The 24525-nt window shown below is 37.3% G+C and overlaps 4 protein-coding genes across 4 annotated transcripts; 1 reads left to right on the top strand and 3 right to left on the bottom strand.

Moving 5' to 3' along the window:
- Positions 1 to 326: 326 nt before the first annotated feature.
- On the bottom strand, positions 327 to 1916 carry LOC137746333 (E3 ubiquitin-protein ligase PUB23-like). The gene has a single exon (XM_068486421.1). It carries the CDS (start codon positions 1849 to 1851, stop codon positions 631 to 633), a length of 1221 nt encoding a protein of 406 aa, XP_068342522.1. The 5' UTR covers positions 1852 to 1916; the 3' UTR covers positions 327 to 630.
- A 1210-nt stretch (positions 1917 to 3126) lies between these two features.
- On the top strand, positions 3127 to 4077 carry LOC137744738 (dof zinc finger protein DOF3.5-like). The gene has a single exon (XM_068484531.1). It carries the CDS (start codon positions 3127 to 3129, stop codon positions 4075 to 4077), a length of 951 nt encoding a protein of 316 aa, XP_068340632.1.
- A 7512-nt stretch (positions 4078 to 11589) lies between these two features.
- LOC137744549 (uncharacterized) lies at positions 11590 to 12078 on the bottom strand. The gene has a single exon (XM_068484335.1). It carries the CDS (start codon positions 12076 to 12078, stop codon positions 11590 to 11592), a length of 489 nt encoding a protein of 162 aa, XP_068340436.1.
- A 10640-nt stretch (positions 12079 to 22718) lies between these two features.
- LOC137746250 (E3 ubiquitin-protein ligase PUB23-like) lies at positions 22719 to 24203 on the bottom strand. The gene has a single exon (XM_068486326.1). The coding sequence runs from the start codon at positions 24040 to 24042 to the stop codon at positions 22822 to 22824; it is 1221 nt and encodes a 406-aa protein (XP_068342427.1). The 5' UTR covers positions 24043 to 24203; the 3' UTR covers positions 22719 to 22821.
- Positions 24204 to 24525: the final 322 nt, after the last annotated feature.

The following is a 24525-nucleotide window of genomic DNA, read 5'->3' on the forward strand; positions in this document are numbered from 1 at the left end:
TCACTTCCTTGAGCGATGTGGGATGTCACAATTACTCTAGCTAATTTAACTATGTCTACTAAAGACACGATATCACTGAAAGAATAAATAAAGAATTAAATTATGAGTATATAGTATTTGGTCCACAAAGATGGGCAATTAATTAATTGTGTAATGCACTTGGAATTCGATATGACTGCTTTCTCTGTCCGGCTGGCTTTTTTGAGCAAGTCTAGGACTTCCTTATTTTACTTAATCCTTGCATTTTCAGTTGGTTCCGGTGCTGGACCATCTGTCAATCAATTTGAAATGAACAAGGGACCCAGAACTGCTAAAAGTATGGAAGCTTAATATAATTTTTGGATTTCTCTTCCCAAAACGACTGAAATAAAAAGTTTCTAAAACAAGAGTTTGATCTAGAAATCGTAATCTCCTAAAAGTTCCAAATGTATTGAGCAATTAATGGTATTCTGATTTCCCAAAATGGCAGAACCAGAAAAGAAATTCATAGGAATGCGATCAAACATTTGTGGAACTGTAACCCATGCCCATTAATCTGTATATCTGTGTTGTAAAACCAACCAAAAATCAATTACGTACACAAAAAATGGAAAATTACTAAAAATATAGAAAGTCACAATTCTTTCTTTTTCAAGATGGATAAGAAGAAACCAAATTGCTTGGTATACAAGTAGAATTCTTCCATGTCCTTGCATGCAATTTTAAGATCTCTCTAGCCTTCTCCTTGGTCTTGCTCCCACTATCCACCTGAAGAACTAAGCATAGCTTCGCCACAATACCCAATTGCATCATCTCCTGCAAAACATTCGACGTCGCGGAAAACTTGCAAATGAAGAACAAAATCTTCACCGCCCTCTCGCTTGCCACCTTCGAGACCCTCATTATCTTCTTAGACAGCACGGCTAGTCCTGCGCCGTGGGTCAGCAGTTCTGCGCGGCCTTCCGCACAGCCGCATAGCATGTCAAGCACCAAGAGTGTCATTTCCAAGGTTCTCCTATCGGAAGAAGTATCTAGAAGAAGCTCAATCAAGACCATAACCGCCCCGGATTCAACGGCTTTGATTCTGTTTCGTCCCCATGGACAGAGCTGGATCAACAGTTGCAATGTGGCTTTTGAGGCCTGTTGTGAGATTTGATCATTTAAGACCCGAACAACTTGGACGAAGAATCCAGGTTTTACGTTTGTCATCCTCATCGAATCAGCAACCTCGAACATTGATCTCAACAACATCACAGCGTACGTCCGAGACTCGTCGCTCCCACGTTGCATGAGTTTGATTAAGGCCTCGACAAACTCACCCTCTTTGCCTATTAGGGTTTTGAGAACATCTTCACTAAGACTTAGGTTGTAGAGGATGCTCAAAGCTTCTTCATTTTCGACATTTTCTCTGTCGTTCTTGATGTTGTTGATTATCGTTGAAGCAAGGAACTCGCCTGCACCAGCGGCTTCGATGCTTCTCTTGTTGGCTTCGCTTTGGGATGAAATGGATCGAAGCTCACTGAGGCATTTTGCCAGACCGTTTGGGGACTTTTTGGCGTCTCGGAGGAGCTTATCGATCTGAGATCTGTTAACGGGCGGCTTCGGAGTTGGGATCCTTTCGATGCCGTGAGAAGCGTTCATTGTGCACCAAGCTTGGAGCAACCGGCGAAGAGTGTGGTTGGGAGTTATGTCGGAATCCTCCGAAACCACTTGTTTGGTAACGGGACAAGTCTTGTTCTTGCTCGAGAACAACCATTTCTCTATGCTCTCTCGATCGTATGTGATCCCGGTCGAGATTGTGACGGGATCCTTCATGATTTCTAGAGAAATGGGGCACAGAAAAAATGTGGGAACATCAATTTCTTGGTCCATTTGATCGAGAAATCCAAAACTGAAACGAGAAATCTGACGAAGATTGAGAACTGACAAAGGATACTTTTGGTTGATCAACAAAGTGTTTGATTAAAGTTGAGAGTTGAAGATTGATATGAAGGTTTATTTTTTATTTTTTATGTAGTTGTGAATTGGTTTGAACTTTGAAAACGTTGTGAGGAGGATATATGACAAGGGAGTTGAGTTTGTTTATATATATATATACAGGTGGGGAGGAAAATGAGATTTTCAAATTGAGAAAGTCAAAACACGGTACATATGAGAGAGAGAGAGAGAGAGAGAGAGAGAGAGAGAGAGAGAGAGAGAGAGAGAGAGAAGGAAGAAGAAGGTGAAGACTTTTTCAAGTTATTGAATAGCTCAAGGTTGACGAACGTTTCCAGATCATTAAACATACAAATACATACAAAGTTTTTGGGCAAAATTGACACACGCACAACCCTAACTCCCTTTGCTAAGTGAACATCAAAGCTACGGGGACGTGACACACAACTCAATTATTATTTGATATCTTTGATATTTTGAAGATTTCAAATAGCTACGGGGACGTGACACACGCACAACCCTAACTCCCTTTGCGGCCTCAACGCCACCGAAACCTCCTGTGCACGGGTGCATACACACAATCAACATTTCCATATAACAAACTTCACTCTTACGTAATACTAATGGCATTAGAGTATTTTAACTCGAAAATGTGAAACTTTCTATTGCCTATTTGGTTCACTGACGATGATCACTTTTTATTTTGTTGAAAAGATTTTGAGTTCAACTCTCACAGATATTGAAAACAAAGATTAATTGTAAGTTTTTACGTACATGTATGAGATAAAATCTCAACACATATCCTCATATTTGGCATGAATTAAACCAAATAATTACACAATACAAATTAGGCTTATTCTGATATCCTGATAGAACTAAAAACGTACCTTGAACCAAATCAATTAGCAATCGTTGAAGACCATAATTATATATTGAAAAATCAGAGTTTACATTATCAATGTGAGAAAATCTCTCAACACACTCCGTACTAGTGTGCAATGTGCACGGGGTTGTGTACTCTACACTACCTTTCTTAATTATAATTATTTTACCCCATATAAGCGTATAGATTGTACTATTTCATTTACATGCAGCCCAACTAAGCCTTCTCTCTCTCTCTCTCTCTCTCTCTCTCTCTCTCTCTCCAACTCTGAAAGGAAGAGGGAGTGTTGGAAATTTTGATGAAGCCTAAGAAGAATTGGGTCATTGGTGATGGAGAGAGCAGGATGGAAACCAAACGATGATCATCATCACACATCTCCCAATTGTCCCCGGTGTGGTTGTTGCAACACCAAATTTTGTTACTACAACAACTATAGTTTAACTCAGCCAAGGTACTTTTGCAAGGGCTATAGGAGGTACTGGACCAAAGGAGGGTCCCTCAGGAACGTCCCCATCGGAGGTGGCTGCCGAAGGAATAGAAAACGGTCCAAGTCTTTAAGGCTATCCACCACCACCACCTGCACTACAGAAGGTCACGCGCATCACAACACAAATAAGAGTAGGGCCAGTACTTATGAGGGTGCTCATAATTCCTATGGCACCAACTTGTTGGGTGATTCCACAAGTTCCTCAGTGACTCAAGATGGGTCACATATTGATCTTGCACTTGTTTATGCAAATTTCTTGAAGCAGAAGCTCGATAATTCAGATAGTACTACCGGATCTGTTCATCAACTACCAGAATTGCCAAGCGAATTCGACCCGGCAGCTTTAGATATTTCGAGCATGGAATTAAACATGAACAATGCAAGCTCAGACAATACTAGTACTCAGTTAATGGATAATCATTATCATCAAAATGGTCCTGTTGGGTCGCTTGGATTTCACACTCTATCTCATGATCACTTGTCCTCTGAAAATTGTAGCACCAATGATCGTATGTACTTTGGTGGATTAGACCCATTAATTCATTATCCAGAGAAGCATCATCATCAACACACAAGTGAAGTAGTACAATATGCAAGCGATTTTGGGTTGCCCCCATTGCCAGGCCAAGAGGCATTGTGGTCTACTACTTCGCAAATGATGGATAATGGTAGTCATACAATGCAAGTTGGCACATCGCTACTAGGACATGAACTTTATAATCCCAACTTGTTAATGGATGGTTGGAGCCCGTTTGATTTGCCATGTAACGAATCTTTCTCCAGGAGTACATGATGAGAGAAGAAATGTTGTTCATTGTTTTCATTTTGTTTTAATATACTATGAATATGATTAATTATGTATAGAATAGATTGGAAATTAAGAATCACAGCATGAATAATCCATAAATATAAATATGATCATTTTACTTCAGTTTTGTGGTAGTATGTACTAATTATAAGCGTTTCATTCAAGAAAAATTAGCTAATATTTGGATTTTAAAACTCCGCTGAAATAAAATAACGACAACATATTACCAAATCATTTCATCAATTGAGATTTGCATTTTCATCATTTCAACCAATTTCCCTTCATTTAATTAAAACGCAATCAACAATTTCAATTTCCATTTTAGTGAGTGAAGCACATATGTAATGCAGGGTATTCAACTAAATTAACGAAAGGTATTTCTCAATGTTGTCTTATCAGTTTAAGAGAGGATTATTTTGTAGCTAGCTAGAATTTCTTAGTTACTCTAGGATATCTTTTCAAAATTCAAGCATTGCGCAAATGAAGCTCCTGTATAGAAGTTTCTTTAATTTGTAAGTTGGTAAACCTTTCTATTATTTAGAAGCTCCCACAGAAGCTTCTGTGGCTTAATTGTTCCCCTACTCACTAAAGTTCAACTACTCAATCAATTTCCGACGAGGAAAGTTATTACTTGGTCAAACTGCATGTAGGACTGTAGGTTGACATGTTCCAAGTGGTGTCTCTTCCTCTTTTGAAGGGAAAAGTAGTCACTCTTGTGCCGTTTATAACCGTCAGTCGAATTAAAAAGAAAAAAATACATACGAAACTTTCATATTTATTGAAAGCATGTTCTGGGTAGCCATGAAACCCCATGCAGCCAGCATGCGCAAGTTCGAAAATTTCAGAGGATTGACTATTGGAATGAGTCCCTAATAATCTCATATATATATATATATATATTGATGTGTATAATAGTGGCTGACTAGGGGAGGTTGCCAAGGATAGTTAAATATTTTTGAGGATTACATGAAATTTAGTGCAACACATGATCCTAGAAGCTCCCATGATCCAAGAATTTAATTAACTGACTTCCACAACCTTCTTCCAGCCCACAAAAATCTAGTATACAGTGCCTGCAAAGTTTGATCAAATCATATATTGACTTGTAATATGAAGATTAGTGCTCCCCAAATCTATCTTGCAACATTATGAAATCGCCAATGAGAAGTACACGTTCAAATATGATTTTACTTCATTGATAATGTCAACGGTAATAAAAAACTGCTTAAGAGCTAATATGATATTTCCAGAAAATCAAATTTAAGGGGGTGTATTGGATATGTAGTTTGATTAATTTTCATAAGGTTATGAATACATTGGATTTGAAAGGAGTTTACTTGACTTTCATGTACTCTATATGGATTTTGATTGAATTATACATGACTTTTAATAGAGTTTGTGAGACTTTTATCATAAATTTTAATAGAGTTATGTGAATTGTGATGAACTTTTTATTGATCAATTTATTAATAAAGTATTGTTATTTTAAATATTTTTCACATTATTTGAAATGATTATTATGATCATGACAAAGTGGTCGTATAAGGTGGTGGATTTGCCCATGTGGTATTTTTGGCAATATGGTGGTAGTAATGGTGGTGTATTTGGTGGCAACGTTAATAGTATGGGTGAAAATAATGGTGGCGACGTGGTGTTGGGATGAGGCGGTAGTGATGTTGTGGTGATGATGGTGGTAGAGGTGGCAACCATAATGAATGTGGTGTCAATGATAGTCATGTTGGTGGTAACGACGTAAATAAAAAAATGGTCATTAGAGGTTGTGGTATGGTGGTGATGATTGTGACAAGATGGTGAAAATGGTACCATGGTGACGGTCATAGGAAGGTGGTAGTAGTCAAGGTAGTGTGGGGTAGGTGGGGGTGGCGGGGAGAGGGAGTGGGGTGGGAGTGGTTGTGGCGATGGCGATGGTGATGGGGGTGGTGATGATGCCCATGGCAATGACGGTGGTGACCATGGTAGTGGTGGGCTAAAGAGATGGTGTTTGGGCCATAAATGAAATAAGGCATACTATAGTACTTATTTATTTTTATTTATGCAAAGTCACACAACTCCGGCCCACTAACTTTGAAGCCTAAAATTGGGGCTCAGACGACAAATTCATTTCACTCTAACTTGTGCAAGGGCTTGAATGGGTTCCTATCCGAAGCACATTTGCCACACAGGCAACCAAAGCTCTAGAATATCTCGCCCCCTTAAATGCCTATGCACACGTAATCTGACACACTGATGTCATTACCGTGATCGTGCCAACTGTCTCAAGACACAGCTCAAGGCCACCTACCAAAAATTATTGTCACTGCCAATGCTAAATGTGCAGTCTACCTTTACTTTAGCTCAATGATATGATCGAGGTTGCTCCTTCTCCTTCCCTATAAATAGAGCCTAAGGTCTTCAAGGTCGAGGCCTTCGTCATGTTCAATCTCTACGATTAAACAAAAACTTTGAGTAATTATTCAATTAACCCAACTGCTTTTCAGCACAAACCCAATTGCTCTTTAGTAAAAACTCTCTTAGCTCTTCAACTACAATCTCAAAGCTTTTCTTCAAAGCAAATATTGCTTACGATCCCCGATATATAAAACTTTCACAACTCTGCCACCTCGTGGTATGATTTAGTTGATGTACAATTCCAACCAGCCTGATTTCCTCTTTGAGAAACATGTTTTGTACTAAGTCCAATCTGACACCAATGATCTCAGTAAACTCTTTTAGCATTATCTTTCCCTTCATGGACTGAATCTTGCTAGATTTTTACTGATTTCTTTACATTTTCAGTCAATTACATTTAATTATGTAGCTTAGCCCATCGGCCTAGAATTTACTTTTGTGAAAGGTTTGTAATCTTGATTACGTCATGAGTTGATTACATTTTGTTTCTCGTTTTAATTTATAATTTACTTCCATTTAATTTTTAGGCAAGCATACACGAAGCTACACTAAACTCTAAGTCCACATTTGCTCAATGAACAAAAAAGAACTAAATTGAACCAGTGTCCCACTTGATGCACAATCATTGGTTAAAAAGTCAGATTAATGCGCAACTTTCACACACAATCAAACGCAAACTTTATTTGTTGGCAACCTTCAATAGTGGCACGCCTCTTTCTCTTGAGCCACCCTGTGGCACTGAGACCAAAAGCAACACTCAGGGCAAATATGTGTTGAACCCAGTCCAAACTTCGTCCAAGTTTTCACACCAACAAATGATCATGGTAAGGTGGTGGTGGCAACATGATGGTGAAAGGGTAGTCATTGCATATGGTGAGTGGTGGAGTATATTATCAAAAATGAAAAAAAAATGAAATCCATTAAAATCTTAGGGGTAGATGTTGTATTTGATTTGCAATAAACTTACTATAAAAGAACTCAACGTTCATCAAAGTCCACGACCTTTTAAAATCCTTTAAAATCAATGAAACTTTGAATACACCTTTTTTTTTTATAGGCTCGCAAAAAGTCATAATTAAATACCATAAGATTTTTTGACTTTTTAGAAGACATAAAAAATCTTTGTTCAATACAATGTGTCTTTTATTTACTCCTCCAAAGTCTGTATTTCCTAGATTTCAAAATCAAGTACATCAAATTCCATATACAATACATTCCCCCGCCGCCTTAGTCATTAATAGGATTCCTTGTTCTACAAGTATTGTAATTAATTGTAATCCTTGCATGCTTAAAGACTTATGATTTATACAACTCTTTAAATGAAATCATCCAATATCCTGGTAATCCATGATCCACAAATAACTAATCAGTAATTCGTAGGGCAACTAGAAGCTCTTCAAATAATAGGCTAATAACAAATTATATAGTTGGTATTCTAAAAATTTAATTATGACTCTTTATAATTAACATTATTTTTCTTTATATATATATATATTTGACCGATTAATTCATGGATAAAATAAAAAACATCACCTAGTCAATTGCATGGTACCCAGTACCAATTCTATGCCTTTTATGTTAGCATGTACTAGCTAGGTTATTTTATAGTTTCCTCATCCATCACGCAATCGAATAATCGATCATATAATCTTTGGTGAACGACGTGAAAATTAATTTGTTTAATTTCCAACTTTCCATTGTTGCGATTGTAAGTTGCAAATGCTGACCTGATCATAAGTAGTGGATTGCAACTTGAAAAATTACTCAGACAGCATGCTTCTAATTGTCTAATAACATACAAATGTCGGGCGATCGAACTTGGATGACATCCTCGCGTCATGATATATGCAAAAGTCAGTTAATTAAAGCTTTACGATGTGCAAGATGTTTTTGGCCCCAAAGAGTAGAGAGAGGCACAATATTTGGATGGCTTTATTGTCACATATTATTAGTTGACTATGAGTTGGTGCTTCTTTTCTTTTTTTTTTTTTTTGTTTTTTTTTTTTTTTTTTGAGAATTGAACTTACAACATAGTAAGTAACGAATTAAACTATCTAATCTGCACCACATAATATGCTGGGGTTTTTATTCTAGCATGTTCAAACAGCATTCATGGTAGGTGTAAAATGGTCATATAATTCATGCACTATTTCTTTTGTGGAGTAAACTGTTGATTTACCCCCTGAACTTTCACTTAACTTTCGATTCCCCCATGAACTTTTCTATTGGAAAATTAAGGACTCAAACTAATTTTTTTTAGCTGATATGCCCCCTACTGTTAGTTTTTCATATAGTTCATCTATATTTCTGTTAAGTGAGACCATGTGCACAACATGTGAGGGTAGTTAAGTCATTTCACTCTTAAAAATGATTAAAAAACTGAAAATAAATACAAAGACAAAACTTTCCCTCTATTTTTTCCCGCTAATTCCTATCCTCAATTTTATTTTTCCCTCTCATTCCTGTGCATGAGAAATGACTATATGGTGTTATTGTCTTCATAAGTAGCTAAGCTAGTCTTTTTCTTAAAGCATGTACTACCATTTTTATTTTCTCTAACAAATAAATAATTTGATAAATGCTCATGGTGTTATTGTCTCCAAAGTAGTGCATTAATATAAGAAACATGTTCATAATACTCATAAAAAAATGCTCAAGATAATTACATACTTTTCATAATGTCATAATAATCCCAATACAATTCCAGAAAATGATCCTTAAGAAGTTGGAAAACATAACACCCTTAATCTTACTCAGCCATCAAAAATGAAAATAAGTTCAGGTACAAGATTCCAACCAACCGAGGAAGGCCATGGAAAGTGTAGTTGATCTCCACGTGTCATGTGCGTTTTGAGCAGAATGTTTGTGCTCTTGTTTTGATAACTAAAACCTTATTTTGCTTGTATTTGGTTAAGTGGAATGCCCATATTTTGTAATCGAGATTCTATAGGTTATCTTCCTTATGGATGGTAAAATCTCTTATGTTTTCCAACTTCTTAAGGATCATTTTGTGGAATTGTATTGGGATTATTAGACCATCTCCAAAGGAGATATCAAATTTTAAACCTAAAATTTAAATTTGAAGGCTTACATGGCACTTTGACATCTTTTAAACTTTTGCTTTCTAACTGATATGTCAAATTTTAAATATAAAATAATAGTTCATATGTATTTTCTTTGCATTGGGAATGAAAAGAAACAAAAGGATAACGCTTTAAACCAATAAAAAATTAATTAAAAAAATCTGAAGGTGCTGTCAAATTTGGCAGCAAGGGGGAGAGATGTCAATACATGTCATGCCACATCAGATTTGGCTTCTCAGTTGGAAAACATTAATGCTGTCTTTTGTTATCATTATTGCTAATTTGGACAATTTGACATCTCCTTTGGAGATGCTTTTATGACATTATGAAAAGTAAGTAATTATCTTGAGCATTTTTTATGAGTATTAAGAACATGTTTCTTATATTAATGCACTGCTTTGGAGATAATAACAGCATAAGCATTTGTCAAATTATTAATTTGGTAGTACATGCTTCAAGAAAAAGACTAACTTAGCTACTTTTGAAGACAATAACACCATATGTCATTTCTCATGCAGAGGAATAAGAGGGAATAATAAAATTTAGGATAGGAATTAGCGGGAAAAAATAGAGGGAAAGTTTTGTTTCTTTTTAATTTTTTAATTTTTAGTTTTTTAATCATTTCTAAGAGTGGAATGACTTAACTACCCTCACATGTTGTGCACATGGTCTCACTTAACAGAAATATTGATGGATTATATGAAAAACTAATGGCAGGGGACAAATCAGCTGAAAAAAATTAGTTGGAGTCCTTAATTTTCCAATAGAAAAGTCCCGGGGGGGGGGGGGGAATTGAAAGTCGAGTGAAAGTTCAGGGGGTAGATCGACAATTTGCTCTTCTTTTGTGTCCCGTGGAAAGGTAAGGAAATCATCTTAAATAACTATATAGATATAATTTTTCAGCAATGGAAATAAGTTATCGAGCATATATGTTACTATATATGGGCCTAGAAAATAAAAAAAAAAAATACTTTAAGAAGGTGATGTATGATCATATAAATTAAAAGCTTAACCACTAATTAGTTAGTAATTTATTACAAAACTATGCATCCATGTGTAGTCCTGAGTCCTTGATGCAAATCCTTTGTGAAGAAAATAAGAAATTAAAAGTTTAACCGCTAATTAGTTAGTAATTAAAAGTTTAAAAGTTTGAACTAGATTACTTGTTTTTAGTTTGACCAATCGGCTTTATGTTGGCATTCATCAATGGAACATGGTTTTAATGTCATTGCTAAGCATGATGTCAGTGGCTACTGTATACGCAAATGCATCGTCCACAATTATGTCATTCCTATTCCAAACCTCATCCAATACTGTGTAGTGGACTGAAATCTCACAATTCTCGAGAGGTCAGTTTGTCTCGTCTAAAACATCACCATAATCTAGAATAACCTTAAGCGTTGGAACGGATAAGTGAGCGATGGTCAAATTTAAACTAGGGTCACTAGTTGGTGTCATTTTTCTTTTTCGAGGTTGTGAATCCTTTGAACCAAGGGGTCTGCCACACTTAAGTGTCGGAGTAGATGATTGGCGATATCTCCATAAATGTAGCAACATATTCCGGATGATCCACATGTGCAAAGTTAGACTCACGATGGGAATGATACTTGGCAATAGGCTCGGGGTTAGCTCGGCATACGCATGACCAATGATCTTTTGATCCATAGCTGTAGCACATGTCCATTTCAGTGGAAAACGGTTGAGCAGTAGCTTTGCCCTTGTTCTTGAAGTTCGGGGCCTTAAATGTAAATGGTGGATGCTATTGGGTCATATTTCCTCCCTTGGGGCTGGCACTTTGTTGACCTTGGGCCAGTGGTTGGGCTTGCCGCCTATTGCCACGGCCACGATGATTCTTTCATCATTTGTGGCTGTTAGAATTGGGCATATGCGCTTCAGTCTTGACGTTCGAGCCAGGTGGTCGAGCTTGATGATTCTTTATCAAAAGATGGTTCTTCTTTTCAGCGAGAAGTAGTACAGAGATTAAATCCAAAAACTTGATGAATTTTTATGCCCTATATTGTTGTTGCAGGATAATATTGGTGGCATGGAAGGTCGAATAAGTCTTCTCTATGAGATATGATTCAGTAAGTTCCACTTTATACAACTTCAGTAGTGATCGAATTCTACAAAATTTAGAGTTGTATTCATTCACGAACTTAAAGTTTTGGAAGCGAAGATGCTGCCTGTCATGTCTTGCTTCAGGCAAGTATATATCTTTCTGGTGATCGAAACGATCAGCCAGAGCCAGCCAGAGGGTGCGTGGGTGATCCTCAGTGAGGTACTCGGTCTGCAGAGCATCATGGATGTGTCTTTGAATGAAGATTATTGCAGTAGCTTTCTGAGCTTCGTCGACAGGTTTGTCGTTAGTGGGTGCCTCGATGGTGGCTCTAATACCCTTTGCAGTGAGATAGAGCTTCATGTTTTGAACCCACTTTAGGTAGTTTCTTCTTGATACTTCCAGAGCGGTGAAATTGAGCTTGTTTAAGTTCGACATGTCCCTAAAACAGAGGGTAAAAAAAAACGTGATTAGTCATATGGTGATCTATAGACATATATCATAGAACATTCAGGTTTTACAGACATGTATTGGTTTAATTTACGCATGAAAACTACAGGTTTCATGTGATAAGTTTTGAATGAAAACTTCAGGTTTCAAAGGCACTAAATGTGAAACTACAGGTTCAATTTAGTTTTTATGAACAATTAGTTCATAAATGAGATGTTCCTGCAAAAAACACAGAATGCAATATATTGACTTAAGTATAGTGAATTTGAGTTTCTTCAGGAACTCAAGTGTGAGAGTTTCGTTACTACGAAAGTATGTCAACAGTTCAAAGTATAAAAATAAATTATTGAATCGATAATGTCCAAAAGTGATCTTCATGTCAATAATTTTGGATTTAATTATCAGGTTAATGGACTCCAGGTCAGTTTTAATTAATTCAATAGATCGGGATCGAATAAAGTTGATTGTGGAAGCAAAATAATATGGGAGAAATGCCCTGTAGGTTCGGCTGCAGGCATGTTGGGCTCGTTGAGGGCTGCAGGCCTCGAGCTGAGAGGGTTTGGGGAGCTTAGCAGCTAAGGCTACTAACCTTAGGTCGAAACTGGGACACAGGGCAGGCCCAGCAAAAAGTTGGCCTTTTCAGTTGGTCCGGAGAAACCCAGAAAAGCTGGGTTTCATGTTTTAGGTCCGAGGCAAATTAAGCCCAGCAACATAAAGCTGCTGGTGAGTGGGCCGAGACTAGGACGAAGCCCAATGAGCATACGGGCTACTGCAGACGAGCCGGATTATAGGCAACAAGGAAGCCCATCAGCTTAGGGTTACTAGAGTTGGGTCAGGGACTCGGGACAACGGGCCAAGAAAAGGCTATAGGTTCTTCTTGGGTGGGCTAAGGGACTTCAGGCCCTATAAAGCTAAGTAGGTCGGAGGCCTGGGGTCCGGGTCAACGCAGCAAGGCCCAAAGGGCTGCTGCCGTGAGGTTAAAGTTGTCTAAAATGACATAGTGCCATGTTATGCTCCACACGGTTGGGCTTCAGGCCAGCAGTGGTGTCTTGGCGAAGCCACGTTAGTGATGCGGCAGCGTTGCCGCACGTTTCCCATTTTTTTTTTTTTTTTTGACATCCCTAAGGTTTGAAAAACCCTAAATCGCTTCTAATTTATTAATATGCTTTGACTCACAATGCCACATAGCAAATTAATTGCGTAATGCATGAAACATATATATATGTATATATATATATATATTGACAATCATATGAAACATATACAATGTATATATTGTAAGCAAAATATAAACATAGAGGGGTTCATGCATCATGGGGAATGTTTTCATGCTTCGTGGACGTTTCAAATATCTTCATTTATTTCAAGCGTACCTAATTAGCAGAAAACAAAGAATAGCCTTTGAATTGTGTGGAAGATAGCCTTCTCCTACGATCCGTCAAGTCCTCAGCTTCTGGTAAGAGCGTGCTGATAACGTATTGTAGGCCTATTTAATTGACCTACCTAAAGGTTTAGAGAGAGGGAGACCAGCGGTAGTGAGAGAGAGAAGAGAGAGATTTAATTGTGAGATGTGTATTGTATCACCCCCAGTGGACCTTTATTTATAGTAGTAGGATAGGCAAAAACCTTACATTTTAGAATTACAACTCTTAATAGGTAATCAACTCCTAATATGAATATAAAATATATTCCAAGATCTACTAAGATTTACTCAATCACATTCTTATTCTGAATATGACTGCAACAGTTTGGTTATTTTGCAATAATTCTCCTTAAAAATCTTTGTTTTCATTTATTTCTTCTTTTCTTTTGTTGTTTTGAACTTCTGGTCCACCATTCCCCATCTATTTTCTTAATTTCTCCTCTCAACTCCTAGTCGGATTAAGGGATGAGTAGTGATTGCGGTTCGTAATATCTTCTTCTAACTATCATTATCTTACTCTATAGCTTACTCTATGATTGTAATTTTACTTTATCTTACTCTTTCTATTGTTCACTCCACTTGAATAGGTTTGATTCATGTGGTGACAAGTTCGATATACCAATTTATTATAGTTAGTTTACTGTGTGCAAATCCTCATCTCTTTGTGTAAATATATCACTTTATAAAAAATAAACAAAAATATGATAAATCCATGGTGCATATTAGAAATTAAAAAAAAATAGAGCTTCACATTTCTAAAATGACCCCTTATATACGTAAAGTAGCAGATTCACCACTACTTGTGTCCACTGCATAATATTTCTTATGATCTAAATTGACCATTTTTGTCACATCCCGCCTTCCCTCGCAGTGATATTGTCCGCTTTGGCATTCTGGGCCTGGACTAGGTCGCAGACACCCAGCTACCGCACGGATTTGTTTTTGCAGGCCGCAGCCCCAAAAGGCCTCACTGAAAGGTACATGTGGGCATGGACATATAAGGCTCAAGATCGACCCTCGTGTGGTCGATGTGGGATACTACAATCCACCCCCCTTAGGGAGCCCGACGTCCTCGTCGGCACACACGAACCAACACGAGTCCGGCTCTGATACCATTGTGACATCCCACATCGCCCAGGGGAGTGATCCTTAAATGTATATTCCCATCTCTACCTAGCACGAGGCCTTTTGGGAGCTCACTGGCTTCGAGCTCCGTAGGAACTCTGAAGTTAAGCGAGAAGGGGGCCAGAGCAATCCCATGATGGGTGACCCACTGGGAAGTTGCTCGTGAGTTCCCAAAAACAAAACCGTGAGGGAATGGTAAGCCCAAAACGGACAATATCGTGCTACGGTAGTGGAGTGGGCCCGGGAAGTGATTCGCCCCGGGCCGGGATGTGTCAATTGGTATCAGAGCCAATCCCTGGCCGGAAATGTGCCGACGAGGACGTCGGGCCCCTAAGGGGGGTGGATTGTGACATCCCACATCGCCCAGGGGAGTGATCCTTAAATGTATATTCCCATCTCTACCTAGCACGAGGCCTTTTGGGAGCTCACTGGCTTCGAGCTCCGTAGGAACTCTGAAGTTAAGCGAGAAGGGGGCCAGAGCAATCCCATGATGGGTGACCCACTGGGAAGTTGCTCGTGAGTTCCCAAAAACAAAACCGTGAGGGAATGGTAAGCCCAAAACGGACAATATCGTGCTACGGTAGTGGAGTGGGCCCGGGAAGTGATTCGCCCCGGGCCGGGATGTGTCAATTTTAAAGTGATGTCATCACTGCAACAATTCACTTAAATCGGAAAGTATTTAGTTATCTAACTATACTTGGATTTTTATTTTTATTTAATTATTATATATATATATATATATTTTTTTTTTAAAGGAACAGCTGGTGATAAGCCACGGTTATCCACCCATTCCGGGGGCTGAGAAGACTTACAGAGGCATATCAGCCTTTCCCTGGTCACAATCAAGCAAACTCACCAACTTGGAGTTTCAAACACGGGACTTCCCTGTTTTTTGTATTTTGGGAGCTGAAATCCATGCTCTTACCACTGGGCCACTTATTTTGACTTTGGCCAAATAGTTAGACAAATCACAATGTTGTAGATGATGCTTTACCACAATGGGGAAAAACAATCATATCTATGTATTCTAGTGCGGGTTCGATCTCCACCGATCTTCTTCACCCAAACGACTAACAATTTAACCCACTACCAATATCATTTGTCAAAACAAAAACAAAAACGTAGGTATCAAACAATTCCCCGTTGAACTCAATTTTCTTTAACTTTAATCCCACTTATTGAGGTAATTGATTTTCTATGATCCATAAATAGGACATTTGAAAATGTCCTTTTCTAGAGGCTTGAAAAAGACCTTTTCCCTCTTATTACTGAACTCTCACAATCTTTTCCTTTTTTACGTGTCAAAAAACTTAACTAATCCTAATTGCATTGAAAATTTTTGTTTAGTTTCTATTGCTCCTGACCCCCTCAAGAGCAACTCAACCTCATCTCGACGCCCTTGAATAATATAGCAGCAAGTAAATATAATACTCAAGACAAGACAAATGATATGACAAGCACTCGAGGTTTCGTCGAAGGATCTCGAGAAATGAAGAATAGGCTAATGGTTTGCATGCGTTTAAAACTATAAGAAAAATAGTCTTTTACTTTCTTCCAAAAAAACGAAATGAAGAATAGGCTAATTTTTTTTTTTTTTTTTTTTTTTTTTTCCAAATTTGAAAAGAACAATTCTTTTTCAACCTCGAAAAAATAGCACTTTTCTAAATTCCTAGGCATAATCAAATATTTTAAACATAAATTTTAAATTTGGTAAATATTGAATTTTATAGGATACATAAAACAAACAAAAAAACTCTAAAGGGCCATCAATTTTATGCTCTAAACAATTAACTATGACAATTTAACCTTAAGTTGACTGTATTAACTACATTGGAGAAGTAGCAGAGATGAACAATTATAAAACCAATAATGAAGTTTTACAGGGAGAAGAGAAATTCGAGAAAAAAATGAATTAAGGTTTTGTATTGAATTCAATGGCTAATTTTACTATATGTTTACAATAGCTATGTATAGCTGACCAGGAGACTAGCTCATAAGCTTTGAGTAACAAACTCTAACTAACTCTTTCAACTGACTATTACATCATCCAATCCCTTACAACTGTTTTGATGAGCTGGCAATGATGAGTTGGTAGTAATATATTCAACATCCCCCCTCAATCTCATATAATGGGATTGAAAACATAACCTTGACAAAAAATCTTGAGCTGAGCATTTCATCAAACACTTGGACTGCATAAAGTTCTAAACTTTCTTCCACACTGGAAAACAGATTAGGAATCAAAGTCGCAAAAAATATAATTCAGAAAGCTGATCAGAGAACACCACCAAGAGGAAAGAACTATATCGAAGGCACCGAAGAAAACGCACCATAAATTGATGACCAAGTGTTATTCCTAACACCGCACCATGTCCGGAGGAAAACCCATTTCCAAAGCAAAACCCAAATTGTAGACCACCATCACGAGCGCCTCCAAGGTGAGGGTATTCCACTGGATCCAAGAATTTGCTTGAAAACCCATTTTTTTCCCTAGAATTAGGAGGTGAAGAACTCGATGAAAATCTTTTTTTTTTTAAAAAAAAAAATCGAATTCAAGAACCGAAAATTCCCACTTCTGTTTGACGATTGCAGAAGCACAGAAGAAATTAACAGAACCCACTAGCCAATTGCATTCAGATTACACCACAATTTCAAAGACCCATATATCACCAACAATCTTTACGCAAAATCCAGAAGGAAAATTTACCCAGTAATTACAGAACAATTATAGAAGCATTGAAGAACTTAACGGAAGAGAAATAAAACTAGAAGATGATGAAATCTATTGAAAAACGAAACCACCAGAATCCATGGCGCGAGCTTAGTGGCTCTGATACCATATGAACTACATTGGAGAAGTAACAGAGGTGAACAATTATAAAACCAAGAAATGAAGTTTTACAGAGAAAAGAGAAATGTGAGAAAAAAAAAAAAGAATGAAGGTTTTGTATTAAACTCAATAAACTAATTTTACTATTTGTTTACAATAACTATATATAGCCAACTAAAGGATTAGTTCATAAACTTTGAGTAACAAATTCTAACTATTTCTTTCAACTAACTATTACATAATCTTAATCCTTTACAACTGTGTTGATGAGCTGGCAGAACTGTGTTGATGAGCTGGCAGTGATGAGTTGGGATTGATATATTCAACAGAATGCACGGGATCATGAAGCATTGTAGAAATCACATGAAATACATATAACACCCGTAAAATTGTTAAACATGCATGCACCAAACAAATCTGATCATGTCTTCCTCAGCAATGTGTGCTTCACAACTCAGCAAAAACTACAAAAGAATTAAAAAAATTAATAAAAAATTAATAAAAATTCCAAAACAAGTGTATCTCATGATATTAGTCAAAGTCCCAGTTGGAAAGACAATCCACCTATCATGGAACTCAATATATGGTCCCCATTCATTCTAATGAAACATAAAATAATATACATGCCGAATTACAATTTTGTTTTGTATAATGCTTGAGCTTTTCGTAAAAAGGGAAAATGTCTAAGTTCATACATATGGTACAATCCAATCTACTCTGCATGTGGTCATCTTCAACATGTCTATCGTCAAGCCAGTATGGTAGCGGATGAATTAGCCACGCTTGGTCATGTGAAGCCTAAATGTTTTTTTTTTTTTTTTTTTTCGGATTTTCTCATTTTTTTTTGTTGTGGCTTGTAAAATTAAGTTTGATATATGAGGCACTTAGGGTGGAGTGTGTGTGGCCATTTGGCATCATATGTGGGACAACCTGCTCTAATAGAAAGTTGCAGTTCTACCATAAAATCAACTGTAAATATGGAGAGTGGTCCAGCCTCTTATAAGAACATGTAAGGTCCCCCCTCTCATCAATGTTGGATTCATTCTCAACACATTATCATTGTAAGTTTTTGGTTTATCTTTTGTTTAAAAAAATCCAATCTAATTCAATTAATGCAGTTAGTTTCATACTTTGTGTTATGGATCGTTTCATAACTCTTTTGATCTGATATGAATTAAAATTATAGAAATTATAATCTTTGATACGCCCGGTACATTGTATGATCAAAACACTTTTTTGGGGCAGTCTAATATTATCATATTATTCCCACTTAGTATTACGGTCTAGTGATATTTTTCTTTATTTGTAAGTGAGAGGTCTTAGGTTTGATTATCGCCAAAGACAAATTTAAACTACATTATTCTTAGCCTATCATGAGACTAAATTCACTCCCTCCTTCTTAGTGTAGATAATATCGTTTATTAGAAAAAAAAAATCTATCCTCATATTATCTAGGGTCATTAGGTTTGATTAGAAGACTTTAATTTAATAGCCAACAAATCAATTGGATTACCACATATTCGATTGATCCTACCAAGCAATGACCATAACAACTGGATACATACATACATACATATATACATACATACATACATACATATATACATACATACATATATATATATATATATATATATGAATGGAACTTAACTTAATGTGAAAGCTTGTTGCAGAAAAGAAACATGGAAAGTGAAAAAGGTTTAAGAAATACAATACCAAAAGTAGAAAGAAATTAAGACAAACAAAGGAAAATAACGAAGAAAAACTATGATAAAAAAGAAGTTTCTGTGTGCACTGAAACATGCCATAACCTACCGGCAATGTTTTAAAAACTCTCACCTAGCACCGCCTAGAGCCTTAACGTGATAAAAAAAAAGAAGTTTTTGTGTGCACCGAACCATGCCATGACCTACAAAAAAACTCTCACCTAGCACTGCCTAATACTTTATAATCTATATGTCATTCTATTTTGCAGTTTTGTCATCCCAATAGAATTATGTATTTTTTAAAGTATAAATAGACTTTTATTTATACGATATATAATATACTTAAATCTGCTTAGGCCCCAACCTAATTGCCTAGGTACTACGCCCCAACCTGTCGTCGACTAGCACCTAGCATCTTTTAGAACCTTGTTTGCAGTTCTCAGCTGCATTTTCCTCTCTAATGGGAGGAAGGTAAAGTTTAACTTTTTTTTTTTTTTTTTTTTTTTTGAATGTGTTCTCTTTTATATATACTTAGGCAGCCAATGAATTTTTTTTTTTTCATCCACACATTTCTTTTTACTTCCCACACATTCTATGTTGATTTATGTTCTTTGATTTTCTTTTTATTTGATTCAATGATCGGAAATTAGGAGAGGTGTGAGAGGTAAAAAAGGGTGCGTAGATAGCACCACCCACTCATTGGGTTTGTACATCTACTAGATAGAGGGAAATTAGTACAATAAACATATTTTTGTTGAAAACCTAGTCCATTTGAATTAGGGTTTTTTAGGTTTTGTTTTATATAAATATAACTTGTAGTTTAATATAAGAATAAAGTTAGCCACAATATAGTCTCTCACAGTAGCCGTCTGGGGAATTTGTTGTGTTCTCTTTCTTCAATTAATAAAGTTTTATTCATAATTTTATATTCGGTTTGAACCACATTATTGCTAGTTTGTTGTGAGGCTAAGCCCACACCCTATAATATCGTTGTTCAAAAAAGGAAAAAAAAACTATTTTGACATCAATGCATAAATGATCAACATTTATTATGTCGTCATTCTATATATCATTGTTGTCGTTATGTCATCGCTAAATCGTTGATATGTGATTAATATGTCGTTATTACTGAAAATGATCATTTCTACAAACTCAATGTCAAAATATGTTTCTTGTAGCTATTTTCCTTAAAGAAAACGCATCTGATTAATGTCTTAGCAATATCTATTCCACACTATGTATACTTAATTACATGCAAAACGTACTATGCTAGTTAATATATAAAATATTAATGTTTGACTTGTCACATGATGTTCTACAATTTGATTTCAGGTAACGTGTCACGTATTTAAAAGGTGGATTTAACTTACATATTGGATTTTTTTTTCGTAAGTACAAACTTAACTATATTGGTTTAACTTATACGTTTACAAGTATTCACGTTATAAATTATATATCTGTTGACCCTAAAAATTACAAAACCTACGTGGCGCGCAGGCCGAGTAACTAATAAAATAACTATGTCCTTCGGTCGAATGCGGGGCGTGCCAACTCGTCGGCTGAGCCTGGCCGAGGAGTAAAATTTGTTGATGTAGCTTTGAGCGCGTCGCTGACTTCTTTAACTTGCGATTGCGACCGAGGAAGGAACAATCTCGGTCTCTGGGTTCTACAGCCTGAAGACAAGGCTGCTAATTCTGCGGAGTTCACAAATCGTCCGAGCCCGATTCGGTCACTGTGATTATATTCGTGAGAGTATAAGCACGTCGAATCGAGACCAAGGTGTATGGGCACAGGTACTCGAACGTGATGTATGTCTTGATGGTAAACGTAGTTCGGCCGTCGGAATGCCGAACCCTGAAACTCACTTGTGAGTATCCAATCATAAAACCACTCGGCGACCAGTACGCCGAGCAATGTAATTCGTAACACCTAACTATGCCGAGAAGGCTAGCAAGGTGACCTCTGCCAACAAAGGTTCGAAAACCTTTCTCGACCGAGACTTGGATAGATAATCGGTCGACCTCGACGCAGTGCTGTTTATCCAAACTGAAGATGCTTCTCGGTCGGCTGATTCTGCGACAGCAGTGCTGTTTATCCAAACTGAAGGTGCTCGCCGGGCGCTTCCACAGTGCTGTTTATCCAAACTGAAGGTGTGTCGGCAGGAAAAGAAAAGGAAAAAAATCTCAAGGTGTTGAGAGGTTTTGCGCAGGGCAATTGTATGCTGATTTGAAGGTCCTTTTCTGTTGCATGATTTCTTGTATTTATAGTGCCCCATTCCTTGAAAACCAATTCTGATATGGATTGGGAGTCCTTGCCCCATTTCGCCTCTAACTCGAACAAACCTCTTCCTACTGGGATTCTGAATTTTCCTTCTTTTCGAGACTCCATTCCTTGCCGGTCGAGACTCCTGGTCGCACTAGGACTTCCTCTACCTCTCCTATTCATCTGGACCTCTTAGGATAGGATTTGGCCGACCCTGCCAACTGATCCGGGATTTATTATTCGGCCCATATTATCTATCATCACCTTGGGCCGAGCACATCCTGCTGCTCGGCCCAGCAATAATATTTTGGGCCTAAACAATATCACATATACATTTAATATTTTTCTTTCTATAATTGGAAGTCAAGCACAAGATGGGTTGTACTTTGTTTGCTAATTACGAAGGAAGTTTGTACCGGTGGTGTTTGTACATGTGGTATTATTTATGTTTGTTTGTGTTATGGCAAAAATAAATGTTTACCTTGTTTGTACAAATTACCTTCCGACTGAATAATGGATCACTCGAAAAAATATTCTCATAAAACTCTGTCGTTTTCTTTAAAAAAAAAAAAAAAAAAAAAAAACAACAACAAAGAATATAACTATAGCTATAGTTATAGCTTATCGGAAAAATAAAAGGGAAACAACAAAATAGAAATCATCCCATTGTTAATTCATTACATGGATATATGTATATATTGTTTATTTTTATTTTTATAAACAATAAGATATTTTACATTAAATTATTGAGATTATATTCAAACGTGAGCGCAAAGAGATGAGCACGCTACTCTAGCTAATTTAATTATGTCTACCGAAGATAAGATATCACTTAAAGAATAAATAAAGAATTAAATTATGAGTATATAGTATTTGGTCCACAAAGATGGGCAATTAATTAATTGTGTAATGCACTTGCAATTCGATATGACTGCTTTCTCTGTCCGGCTGGCTTTTTTGAGCGAGTCTAGGACTTCCTTATTTTACTTAATCCTTTAATTTTCAGTTGGTTCCGGTGCTGGACCATCTCTCAATCAATTTGAAATGAACAAGGGACCCAGAACTGCTAAAAGTATGGAAGCTTAATATAATTTTTGGATTTCTCTTCCCAAAACGACTTAAATAAAAAGTTTCTAAAACAAGAGTTTGATCTAGAAATCGTAATCTCCTAAAAGTTCCAAATGTATTGAGCAATTAATGGTATTCTGATTTCCCAAAAAGGCAAAACCAGAAAAGAAATTCATAGGAATGCGATCAAACATTTGTGGAACTGTAACCCATGCCCATTAATCTGTAATCTGTGTTGTAAAACCAACCAAAAATCAATTATGTACACAAAAAATGGAAAATTACTAAAAATATAGAAAGTCACAATTCTTTCTTTTTCAAGATGGATAAGAAGAAACCAAATTGCTTGGTATACAAGTAGAATTCTTCCATGTCCTTGCATGCAATTTTAAGATCTCTCTAGCCTTCTCCTTGGTCTTGCTCCCACTATCCACCTGAAGAACTAAGCATAGCTTCGCCACAATACCCAATTGCATCATCTCCTGCAAAACATTCGACGTCGCGGAAAACTTGCAAATGAAGAACAAAATCTTCACTGCCCTCTCGCTTGCCACCTTCGAGACCCTCATTATCTTCTTAGACACCACGGCTAGTCCTGCCCCGTGGGTCAGCAGTTCTGCGCGGCCTTCCGCGCAGCCGCATAGCATGTCAAGCACCAAGAGTGTCATTTCCAAGGTTCTCCTATCGGAAGAAGTATCTAGAAGAAGCTCAATCAAGACCATAACCGCCCCGGATTCAACGGCTTTGATTCTGTTTCGTCCCCATGGACAGAGCTGGATCAACAGTTGCAATGTGGCTTTTGAGGCCTGTTGTGAGATTTGATCATTTAAGACCCGAACAACTTGGACGAAGAATCCAGGTTTTACGTTTGTCATCCTCATCGAATCAGCAACCTCGAACATTGATCTCAACAACATCACAGCGTACGTCCGAGACTCGTCGCTCCCACGTTGCATGAGTTTGATTAAGGCCTCGACAAACTCACCCTCTTTGCCTATTAGGGTTTTGAGAACATCTTCACTAAGATTTAGGTTGTAGAGGATGCTCAAAGCTTCTTCATTTTCGACGTTTTCTCTGTCGTTCTTGATGTTGTTGATTATCGTTGAAGCAAGGAACTCGCCTGCACCAGCGGCTTCGATGCTTCTCTTGTTGGCTTCGCTTTGGGATGAAATGGATCGAAGCTCACTGAGGCATTTTGCCAGACCGTTTGGGGACTTTTTGGCGTCTCGGAGGAGCTTGTCGATCTGAGATTTGTTAACGGGCGGCTTCGGAGTTGGGATCCTTTCGATGCCGTGAGAAGCGTTCATTGTGCACCAAGCTTGGAGCAACCGGCGAAGAGTGTGGTTGGGAGTTAAGTCGGAATCCTCCGAAACCACTTGTTTGGTAACGGGACAAGTCTTGTTCTTGCTCGAGAACAACCATTTCTCTATGCTCTCTCGATCGTATGTGATCCCGGTCGAGATTGTGACGGGATCCTTCATGATTTCTAGAGAAATGGGGCACAGGAAAAATGAGGGAACATCAATTTCTTGGTCCATTTGATCGAGAAATCCAAAACCGAAACGAGAAACCTGACGAAGATTGAGAACTGACAAAGGATCCTTTTGGTTGATCAACAAAGTGTTTGATTAAAGGTGAGAGTTGAAGATTGATATGAAGTTTTTTTTTTATGTAGTTGTGAATTGGTTTGAACTTTGAAAACGTTGTGAGGAGGATATATGACAAAGGAGTTGAGTTTGTTTATATATATACAGGTGGGGCGGAAAATGAGATTTTCAAATTGAGAAAGTCAAAACACGGTACATATGAGAGAGAGAGAGAGAGAGAGAGAGAGAGAGAGAGAGAGAGAGAGGGAAGAAGAAGGTGAAGACTTTTCCAAGTTATTGAATAGCTCAACGTTGACGAACGTTTCCAGATCATTAAAGTGGCACGAGGTGAAATATACATACAAATACATACAAAGTTTTTTGGGCAAAATTGCATTGTGAACCCTATTTGACTTTAGAATAATAATTTTCCCC

This window comes from Pyrus communis, chromosome 9, assembly GCF_963583255.1.
Source record: "Pyrus communis chromosome 9, drPyrComm1.1, whole genome shotgun sequence".
Classification (NCBI taxonomy): Eukaryota; Viridiplantae; Streptophyta; class Magnoliopsida; order Rosales; family Rosaceae; genus Pyrus; species Pyrus communis.